The sequence below is a fragment of the Diuraphis noxia genome, unplaced genomic scaffold, assembly GCF_037042655.1.
Source record: "Diuraphis noxia isolate RWA-SAM2 unplaced genomic scaffold, SU_Dnox_SAM2 contig0005, whole genome shotgun sequence".
Taxonomy (NCBI): domain Eukaryota; kingdom Metazoa; phylum Arthropoda; class Insecta; order Hemiptera; family Aphididae; genus Diuraphis; species Diuraphis noxia.
In genome coordinates this window covers 48343787-48354865 of record NW_028301715.1, presented here as the reverse complement: position 1 = coordinate 48354865, position 11079 = coordinate 48343787, and the positions used below count along the sequence as shown (strand labels likewise).

Sequence of the window (11079 nt, the reverse complement as noted above, 5' to 3'; positions counted from 1 at the left end):
ATGATACATTTTAAAAAGATTATTTTTATATTGTAAAAATAACATTATTATTATTAAGCAATAATAAGAAATGTATACAAATAATACAAATAAAATAAATCCTATAAATTATAATTTTTTAAACTTTTTTTTTTAATTTTAGAATACACGTTTTACAAAATATAGTATCGAAAGTTTAATTATCCTTATAAAAATAAATTTAAAGATATATTTTATACATTTTATAAAATATAATGTTAAAATGTATAAAATATATTGTTAAAATGTATATTAATCTATACTGTTTTTCAATATTTTATAGTAATAAGAAATATAAGTATTTTAAATACATTTTATGTACAATAGTTTTTAATAGTATTTATATAAAAAGTCGTCTTTTAGAATATCTTAATTCAATTGAAGCGATACCAAAATTTCAATTTGGGTTCAAGTCACACCATTCTACAGCTCAGCAACTACTTCGTCTCATAGAAACAATTAGTAACGGTTTTGAAAAAAAGTAACACACAGGTGCAGTTTTTTTGGACATCGCAAAAGCGTTTGATCGTGCCTGGCACGATGGCCTTTTCTATAAACTAAAATGCGCAAACATACCAAAATATATTCTGCACATACTAAAATCCTTTCTCAATGATAGAAGCTTTGTTGTCAGAATAAACGTAACGCAATCATCTAGCAAACCTATTCAAGCTGGACTTCCTCAGGGATCTAAACTAGGACCTATTCTGTTTAACTTTTACATCTCAGACATTCCATAAACTGCGGACACAAACATCGCCCTATTTGCTGACGATACCACCATCTACTGAGTATCTTCGGATACTCAGGTAATTACAACCGCACTCCAAGAACATCTCAATACAATTTCATTGTGGTGCCAAAAATGAAGAATCAACATAAACCCTTCAAAAAGCCAAACAGTATTTTTTCCCTACGTAGAACACAAACACCTCAACCAGTTAAGTTCGACAACGAGCCAATAGAATGGAAATCGTCGGTTAAATACTTAGGCGTTATACTTGATAAGAAACTTAACTGGTGACCTCACCTATTATCGGCCAAACTCCAGCAAGCATACCAACGACTAGGGGTTCTCTTTCCAATTTTAAATAGGAAATCAACTGTTAGTAAAAAATGTTCACTTATTATATATAAGCAAGTACTGAGACCTTAAATTTTATACGCATGTCCTATATGAGGCAGTTGTGCTAAAAGCCACTTAAACAAAATTCAAATTTATCAAAACAAAATACTCCGCATAATAACAGATGCTCTCTGGTTTGTACGCAACAAAGCCTTGCATAAGGACTTGAAAATCCCTACTATCGATGCGCACATAAACCATAAAGCAAACAGATTCTTTCACTCACTTACGAACTCAAATGGTCCTGTTCACTACAACTTACACAAAAGCCCTCCGAAAATCCGTCGTCTCAATAGAGGAAGACCCCACGACCGCAGAAAATGACAGCTACCACTAATAAATTACCGCAATATCGATCGCATCATGCCAGAAAATTAAACCTACTCTACTTAATATTTAATATTAATTATTATATCGCAATTATGTTTGAAAAAAAAATTGTTAAAAAAAAAAATTGCAAAAATGTGTATACATCAGTAGACTTAGATAGGTATTCTAGCTAGGACTGCCTTAATTAATAATTAAATAAAAAAAAAAATAAAAATTGGAAACGGAAATGATAAACTTTTGATGGAAATTATCATCCATTTGCATATCTATACAACATAATATTCCTCAACTTAAATTTTAATAGTATATCTAAATGTCTTATCATTAAGCTAAAATATTATGAAAGCTATGATAAGAAAAAAAAATACAAAACATATTTATTATACTAAAATAACTATATTTCTAATTTACGTATGGTATTCATTTGTCTCTATTTTTCCATTTTCTTTCATTTAGCGAACATATTGAAACAACACAATGAAATATGTTATAACTGCAAAAATAGTCTAAAAATAAAATAATAATAAATATTTAAAATATATTTTCACAGTAGGTACAATATAGATATAATATTAAAAATGGCAAAAATTTTGTAAAAGTTAATTTTTTTTTAAGGGTTAGGAAGACCTGTTGATTGCCATTTAGATAATATGTAATTTATATGTTTTTGATTTTTGCATAAAGAAAAATATTTCCAAAACATCAATATTTACTAGGAAAGAGTTGTGTTTGATGTGCTAATTTTATGCCATTTTGAATTTTAGAGGAAATAATGTCACGCGGATTTACAAACTGGGCTTGAAAATTGATGTGAATAGCGATCTAGATGTTAAAATATAAAATATGTCAAAAAAAGTTAATTTTTTGAAGTAAAATTTCTTTGCGGAGTTACCCCAATCTATTTATTTATTTTTTGTTTGTGAGGTTAGATTAAAAGGCTATGAATTTTATTTGGTCAAAACCTCTACAGTAAATTAAATTCCAAAAATTTCATAATTTACTAAAAAAGAGAATAATCAGATCATACAAAAGTATCGTGATTCAAGTCCATGAGTAAAAATGTCTCCAATTTTCTTTGCATTTCCTCAATTTAAAAAAAATAACGAAAATCTAGGGAAGCAAATGTCCTAGCTTTCCCCCCTCATTCTGAGCGTCTATGGTTGTAATATTTTTATTTTTACTATTTACCATAAAAAAATACAAATTTATACAAATTGAATACAAATTTAAAAACAATACACTGTTATGTTGACTTACAGAAGTAATGAAGTGAGCGTTTAATGTGAAAACATCGCAGGTTGTGAATTCCATTGAACGACGTAATATTTGATTGGAAAATAAGTGCAACTGTAAATTCATAAATAAACACATTTAAAAAAGTTTAGTCGGTATTCGATTTTAAACAAGTTTTTTGTTTACTTCTTCCTTTGTGCTGATGTCTAAAATTCGATTGTTTGTGTCAGATACTATCGATTTTGTTCTATACGCCTAAAGCATAAAAGTAGTGAGTGTATAATATAATATGAAATATGTTATGCTTATGACTAGGGCCCAGATTTATATGCAAATGCATATTCTCCTTCAATTCACCTATAGAATAATTTTGATTGTAAATGTCAACGTTTTATAATGTGTAGATTCTATAGTTAAATTTGTTTTTGCACAATTTTGTATATTTGAAGGAAAATGCATATTTATTGCATATTTATTGATAGTTTCATAAATGTTGCATATTCTAAAATTATTATAATATTATAATCATTATAATTCTATCTTTGTTCTTTAAAATAGTCATATTTACGTCTGTATGACTGTATGTAGGTACAAATACTTAATTTTGCTCGTAAATAACCATAAATAACGATAATGTACATCGATATCTCGTAATAGTTATTGACGAATAACGAAAAATATTGGATTTTCTAGTGGTAATTTTATAATTACACGACTACATTATATAACAGTATTATATGTATTATTATTACTATACGTGTCATCAAAATATTGTATTTTGCATATTTTTTTTTAATAATCTATTTTATAGGTACATACATTTAAAGTGTGCAATATTTTTACTCAAAATTGTATAATAGCTTATTAATTTGTCAAAGAAATGATTTTGTATATTTATGATTTGAATCTGTATATTTTATAAATTTTTATTGCATATAAATCCGGGCCCTAAATTATGACTAATGAATATTTATCATTTTAATATTACAATTTCTAATAAAAAATATGCTAAATGTCTATGCCCACTTCTGTAGATATCGATTATTAAGTAAATAATATTATCTGAAAAATGTAAGCGATTTGAGTGCAAAACCATCGGTGAATCTGATCACTACAAAATTATATTCAGAAAAAAAAATATTTGGCACCTATCTAATACGTATAGACATCATATCAAATATGCACATAACTCCGACAGAACTTGAAACCTTGCATGATCTTGCTTGACAGTGGAGGCACAGAATTCATAAAACCTGGATTTGGAGTTAACATCGTTAAGATATAATGACAATAATATTCTCTAAGAATATATAGTATAGTAAATAGCAACAAAAATATTGCTTTTATAACAATTATTTCCCATTAGACGTGTTTTATTTCAGTGGCACAACTTAAAAGTAAGAGGCCCATGTGAAAATTCCCAGGCTGGGACCCTCACCTACTAATAAAAACGAAAAACGGTCGATATGTCTTATTAAAATTAAAAATATTGTTTTCTCACATGTAATAGTTGATAATTATTAGCTATATTTGTTTTTGCACACGCAACACTACCGATGATTGTGCCACAGTTTTATTTAAGATTTAAACAAAATTAAAACATGATAAGTTAATAATAATTATTATTAATTAACAATAATAATATTCCGGGATATCTGAAAACAAATTTAAGTAACTGTGTTTATCTGATCACTTTTTTTTTTTTTTGTCAACGGACCAATAATTACGACTTCTCCATTTTAGTCCGGTTTTATGATCAGCCGCACATCTGTTGCTTGCACATCATCGTCATCACTTGCACTCCTTCAATATATAGTACAGATATTCCCGAGAATTTGAAAATATAATCTTTGAGTAGGTATATTCGAAAATTTTAAAATCAGAATTTATACAAACTCATTATTAAAAGAAAAAATTGAGGGTGAGCGTCATGGATGTCAGAATCACCGTGTAGTATACGAACGTGCAGTTTAAAACTATTAGGCAGACGCGAAACCCATGAGAACACCTGTTTCATCGTGAAATGCGTCGTCAACACGATCGCGCACAGTCTGAAGGAATAATGCGTCAGCCACACGTAAAGAAACACCCGTGACCTGGCCAGAGTGTACATCTCGAACATCTCGCTGTAGGTGTCGATCACTGTTAACATGCACAGGGCGCACAGGGACAGCAGCAGCTGGACGCCGTACAAGTCGTTCAGGTCACCGACCGCGTCCCGGACACACTGGTGCCTCATCCGGAGCACCTCGACGTCGCCGGCCGTGGGAAGCGTCCCGGATGTCGTACATCGGCCGCGGCGGCGCTCGTAGTCGGCAGACAGCAGCAACACGGGCGGGTACCGGTTGACGGTGACCGTTGCAAACTTGAGCGCGAACACGTCCTCGTTGATCCGGCAGAACCGCAGATACAGCGTGAAACAGCGCGCCACGTAGTGGATTTCCATCGAACACGTGCACAGGTTTTGCAAGTACAAGATTACGAAGAACGCGGTGACGGTGTGGTCGCGGACTTCCCGGTGGATTAGGTACGGGCGGTACACGCTTATCGGCAGTACGGTGACGGCGTACGCGAACACTATGAACGCGACGAAAGCGAAGCCGCGGCCGCCCGGGTCCGGAAAACACGAGTCGTACACGCGTGTCTTGTGCTCGTACTCGCGGAACTCGCCGTTCACGGTGTGCAATATGGTCTTCACCCGAGTCACCAGGCACCCGACAGCAACGGTCTGAGGTATCACGGTTTTGACGCGCACCATCACGGCCGTCCACTCGTGCTCGTGACACGACTCCATCGCGCATATGCAGTACGGCGACAGCGCGATGTTGAACAGGCACACCGCGATCACCACAAACGAGAACAACGCATCGAGCACGTGTCTGTGCCGGCGCCCGGCGGCGGACGTGTTGAACATCGTCTGCCGTGCCAAAAATTTACGTGTGCGTGGCCACAGACGATCGTAAATATTTGGGCGGTTTGCCGCGAGACAATGTACCTACCCGCTGATCGAGACGTGCAGTCTCGTCGCCCGGACTATACCGTATACCTCACGAGTCACGGAACAGTCAACGGACGTTTCGACATGTTTGCGAAGTAGCTCATGACGTAATTATATAGGTTACGCCATGATAATATTGACAACGGTTAAGTACTCTTCAATATAAAATAAGTCCCTTGAGTGTCTTTGTATATATGCCTCGTCCCGAGCTTTTCAAAAATTGTTTTGGACAGTATTACAAAATATTTCAAGTCGATTGTTATTTAATTGCATACCTACGAAGCACGAATTACAATGATATTAACATGATTTGTTAATTTCTAATTTACGAAAATACCATCGTATATTATGATAAATGAAACAATTTAACTGTTCCTATTTTCCTCTATATATTGTGTATATATAATACTGGAGATTGAGTGGTGTTTTTGATCAAAGTTTTATTCTTAATTAATTTTCAATGGTTTATTATTACCTAGTGTAGGTCGGACCTACTAGGTCCTATCTACTGGGTAGAACACGATTGCGTACGTTTGTTGATGGATTAATAGTAACTCTAAAAAATAATAAATAAACACGATTGCCGTATGAAATTGTATGCAACGTTGTCAAATTTGCTAATTTCATCGTATATAAAATAAATAATAAATAAAATGAGGCTAACTAATCAATCAAAAATTTATTAATAAATAAATAAAATCATAAATTATTATTTTAATAAAATAATCCTAAATACATTTTTTAAAAATGCTTAAATTTAAATTTCTTATAGGTTACTAATTTTAAATATTGAATTACATTTCTTATGGATTTTATACTCGTCATAATCCTTCATTGTATTTTGAATTCTATTTAAGTCTTTTTTGCCATTTTCTTTATTATCCCATTATTTACCGATTGTATAATATTGATCTGGTCTTTCAATATTTGAATAACAACATGTGTTGGAGGATGAGAAATGTGAAATTGTCCATTATAAGTCCTATAAAAGCTTTCAGGTCCATTTGTGGTACTTTAAGTACATGATAATTTGATTGACAAAAAAATAAATATAATTTCATAAAATAAGATTGATTTTGATTCAAAAACAGGTAAAAATCCAAAAAAAATCCATAGTAAAATTTTTAATTTGAGTTCTTTCTATCATGAAACACATTTTTAGCTTACTCTGCTATTTTTTAAGAAATCTCATAAGAAATATGCAAATATTGTAAAATCTCAACTCTGGTCATATATATGTGGCATATATACCGGTATGAAAATTGGCAACAACGTCTAAAACTTGCACGCAATCGTGTAGTTAAAAATCAGGTACAATCATACGGAATCGTATAGGTTATTAAAAATGTATCGCCGATAACGAACGTACGCAATCGTGTTTTACCATATCTACCCATCACATAAAGAATCTTTCAGCGTTAATTTTGTATTGCGGTGAAAAAATGATGTTAAACTTAAACATAAAGATTAAAAGTAGTGTGTAAAATATCGAATACAATTTATTATTTATTTTTGTTAGTTCAAATCTCGATATTATGCGTTTGAATAAAATCCTATTATGTCACATCATAATTAATGATACGAGTATCGGAGTATGGTAGTTGATGTATCGTGGTTCCTATATATAGAATAATATTATACAAATTAAATAACTTTCACATCATTATTAACACTATTTTCTAACAAATTTGGTAGATTGGTGTACAAACGCGTTACGCGTGTACATTTTACAATAATTAATTTTTTTCATGGTGTCAGCTAGGCTTACTATTTGAGGAGGCCCTAGAAACGAATTCGGATTATTAGTCACATCTCGTATTTTAAACACATACACGTACACACATATTAATTCAATATTTGTACTAAAAATACATTTTCAAACGATTTTGTTTTTAAAATTTTTTTATTCGGTTATTCAATGATAGTTCGTAAACATTATTATTATACATTGAAGTTATTTCAATATTATACCCATCACTGTCCATACGGGATGTGTGTGGGATGGTCTACCCACATATCGTCAGCTATATTATGTTTTAATATAGCATAATGTTGACGTCAAATTGTAGTGATAAGTGATAACTGATGGTGACCAAAATTAGTACAGTGTCCATGTGTCCCCACATACATTTTTTTTTTTACATTTACGTAGATATAATAATATAGATAGGCATATTATTTTTATTACTATATAGGGCTGTAAATTAGTAGAAAAATGCAATATTTTTAGTTTACTGTAGGTACCTACATCATGAAAACATTTATACAAAATTTACATTAAATACTAATGAATTCAATTTTAAACATTTTATTTTGCAATTCTTGAAATTTTTGTTTATTGTGTATTTTTTAGCTATTTGCTGATTTTTTCGATACTTTTCATTAATTCTGTCTATTTTTATTTTTATTTATTTTTTGTTACATGTAAACAGTGCATTCGATAGTTTTTATGTTTTTTTTTAATTATCAGCAACGATGTGAGCTAAGTGGTGGATTCTTTGCTTTTCTATAATCTGGAGAAATGCCAAATAGTATAACAATAAAATTTAAAATAATATAGATATATAATATATTTTAATGTAGACATATGATTATATATTATAAAATAATGTATATAGGTAAATTAAACTAAATTTGTTAATATACATGGAAATATAAAATTTATTGTATAATTTAATAATTATAATTTATAATTATAATAATTTTTAATTTAATTTACTCAAATAAATTTCTGTTTAAAAATAAAATAAAATACTTCACAAATTATAGTTCAAGTATTATTAAGTGGTATATTTTTTAATTGTTTGATGAATTAAATTGTAATAAAATGACGAGATATGTTGTGCCAGCTGCAATTGCCTACAAACAAAACATACTATTCAAAATAAACTAAAATATTTCCATTCTGAGTGGAACAAATTAGTTTTTATTATAAATAATGATTTTAAAATGTTTTTGTCATACAATTTAGTCGTATGGTCGTATGGCCAACTTACAGATGTGATCAGATGAGTGTTTAAAGTGAAGAAATCGCAAGCTGTAAATTCAATTGTACAACTGGAAATTTGATTGAGGAAAATTTGTAACTGAAAGTGAATTAGGTAAATAATTTTAAATGCTATTAGATAAATATCATCATTTGTAAAAACAGATTTACCTCTTCCTTAGTATTATTATCTAAATAACGATTGTCTATATCCGTTATAAGTATTTTCGATTTGAGTGCCTGAAACAAACATTTTCAATTATAATAATTACAAATATGTGATACGTTGGTTTATAATATCTTATTATACTATTTCAAGCACGAGCTACTATCCAAAATTATTAAAACATTTATTTATTTTTAAAACTGAAAAAAATATTTTAACAATGTTGGTTAACTATTTTTACAGAAGGGGAATAGATAATAATATTAGAATTATACGTTAAAAAGTAGAGGTACGATGTTTTCAATAATTTTCTAAATTATGTGTATTTATAGTACCACAGAGTTTTACACAGAATAACTATAGTGTGCACATATTATTCTTTATATAGATAATTTTTTTCTTAAAGATTTTCATTTATCATCATATCAATATAGTATTTGTTACCAAAATGTTCAGTGTTACATAGATTATTGAAAAATCCTACCAAATTTGATTAAAAATAAGTTTAATAAAATATTCTCGTTTTAATTATGTAACCATAAAAATTAACCTAATAAAATTTCACAAATGTACTCGTTTGCTGTCTTGAACGTAATTTTGGCAGATTGTAAACACAAAACACAAGATAGAATATAGGTACTTTAATATATGATAGATACAGTGGAACCTCGATAACTCAAAACGGTTGGGATAAAAAAAATTCGAGTTATCGAAAATTCGACTTACAGAAGTACACACATATCATATATTGACGTATTATAAGGCAGGGACCAAGGCATTCGTTCGAGTTACCGAAAATTCGCGCGTCTTATAGAGGTTCGAGTTATCGAGGTTTAATTGTACATGCATATTTAAAATTACCTGTTTGGTTGTTAAATGGGCTAGGACAGTGATAAGTAAAAATCTAACGAAGTATTGTAAAATCCAGCCATATACAAGAATCTTATACTTCGAGTGTTTCCACACTGCTTGCAAGTGATAATATACGTCGAATAAGGCGTACAGACACAATGCGCATAATGACAATCCCAAATGAATTCCAAACGTGTTGTTTAAGTTCTTTACAGCTTGGCTAACTAATTTGTGTTTGGCTTTTAGGATTTCCAAAACATCAATCATTGGATAGCCGGCAATCAGAGAATGAAAAACTTCTCTGTTGTATTCAATAGTGCTGTTGGTTTTTCCGTATTTCTCACCAGTTAATGACACGAACGGGTATTTGTTACGCACGATCGTATTGATCTTGAGTGCCATTAAATCGTTATTGATCCCAACGATCTTTTGATAAACAATGTAACACAATACAGTAAAATGAGCTTCTATGCAATACATGCTGAAGTTTTGTACATATACTAAAGCAACAAATGGAACGGTTTGTTTTGCTACGTCATATAAAATCCACAATCTGCACACATTAACAGGTATGGTTAGTAATATGCAACTCAGTACGACCCGAGATGATATTTTTTTCAACTTATCTGTTTCAGAAGATGTCATTGGTGTAAATACATGAAAATCGTCTATATTCTGTTTGTACATTATCAGTTGAGTTTTGCCCTTCAAAAAAATCACACATCTTGATATCATACAGGTCAAAGCCACCAACCTGGCAAACAACCCTTTTATAAACGTTGATAGTGAGCCGTCACAGTTGCCTTCCAATATACATACGATTTGAGGTGTAGTGTAAAAAACATATACACAAGACATAATTAACAGCATTGAGTAAATTTTTTGCCATTTGTTGTGAACAACAGATATAACACTAAAAATATCAAAGATAAAAACTGACCATTTCGATAGTGAGTGAAACATCATTAACTACCAGTATTTTTTTTTTAAAGCCACCCATACTATTTTTTGGATGATTTTCAAGGCTATATTATAATATTGTGTATATTATTTCTGAACATATTAACTAAATGTGTGTGTAAGACGTCAAGGTATATCATAAATGCATAAACAACTTTATTTACCTATTATATTATTATGTTTATTTTACCGGCTTATAGCTACCTAGTACCTACATTAGTAAATCATAAAAGACAAACGATATTATAAAAAAAAAATAGAATCAAATTTCACGGTATAATATTTACATCTTAATATCTAGATTTAATAACTTGTGATAAATATAACTTTATGTGTATTTACTTAATGATATTTCAATAATTATATATATATATATATATATATATAACTATATAAGTATAATATATATA

General features: G+C 30.4%; 2 protein-coding genes across 3 annotated transcripts; both read right to left on the bottom strand.

The window, feature by feature from the left end:
* Nucleotides 1–172: 172 nt before the first annotated feature.
* Nucleotides 173–5644, bottom strand: LOC107165400 (uncharacterized). The gene is made up of 4 exons (XM_015513610.2): nucleotides 4716–5644; nucleotides 2894–2962; nucleotides 2732–2821; nucleotides 173–1980 (listed from the first exon to the last, which is right to left on the bottom strand). Exons 1-4 carry the CDS (start codon nucleotides 5619–5621, stop codon nucleotides 1927–1929), a joined length of 1119 nt encoding a protein of 372 aa, XP_015369096.2. The 5' UTR covers nucleotides 5622–5644; the 3' UTR covers nucleotides 173–1926.
* Nucleotides 5645–8423: 2779 nt separating this feature from the next.
* On the bottom strand, nucleotides 8424–10919 carry LOC107165398 (gustatory receptor for sugar taste 43a-like). Of its 2 annotated transcripts, XM_015513606.2 has the most exons (4): nucleotides 9719–10919; nucleotides 8863–8931; nucleotides 8702–8791; nucleotides 8424–8564 (listed from the first exon to the last, which is right to left on the bottom strand). In XM_015513606.2, exons 1-4 carry the CDS (start codon nucleotides 10673–10675, stop codon nucleotides 8502–8504), a joined length of 1179 nt encoding a protein of 392 aa, XP_015369092.2. In that variant the 5' UTR covers nucleotides 10676–10919; the 3' UTR covers nucleotides 8424–8501. The 2 variants fall into 2 exon arrangements, with proteins under 2 accessions (XP_015369092.2, XP_089084444.1); XM_089228318.1 differs by lacking the exon at nucleotides 8424–8564 and having other exon boundaries at nucleotides 8580–8791.
* Nucleotides 10920–11079: the final 160 nt, after the last annotated feature.

What these genes read in the sequence shown, in the direction of transcription:
- LOC107165400 (XM_015513610.2), bottom strand. Translation starts at nt 5,621, where the DNA reads ATGTTCAACACGTCCGCCGCCGGGCGCCGGCACAGACACGTGCTCGAT. An exon ending in ACATCAGCACAAAGGAAGAA is followed by an intron (nt 2,822 to 2,893) that starts GTAAACAAAAAA and finishes ATGAATTTACAG; the next exon opens with TTGCACTTATTTTCCAATCA. An exon ending in ACGCTCACTTCATTACTTCT is followed by an intron (nt 1,981 to 2,731) that starts GTAAGTCAACAT and finishes TTTTATTTTTAG; the next exon opens with ACTATTTTTGCAGTTATAAC.
- LOC107165398 (XM_089228318.1), bottom strand. Translation starts at nt 10,675, where the DNA reads ATGATGTTTCACTCACTATCGAAATGGTCAGTTTTTATCTTTGATATT. An exon ending in CCCATTTAACAACCAAACAG is followed by an intron (nt 8,932 to 9,718) that starts GTAATTTTAAAT and finishes TGTTTGTTTCAG; the next exon opens with GCACTCAAATCGAAAATACT. An exon ending in ATAATAATACTAAGGAAGAG is followed by an intron (nt 8,792 to 8,862) that starts GTAAATCTGTTT and finishes ATTCACTTTCAG; the next exon opens with TTACAAATTTTCCTCAATCA.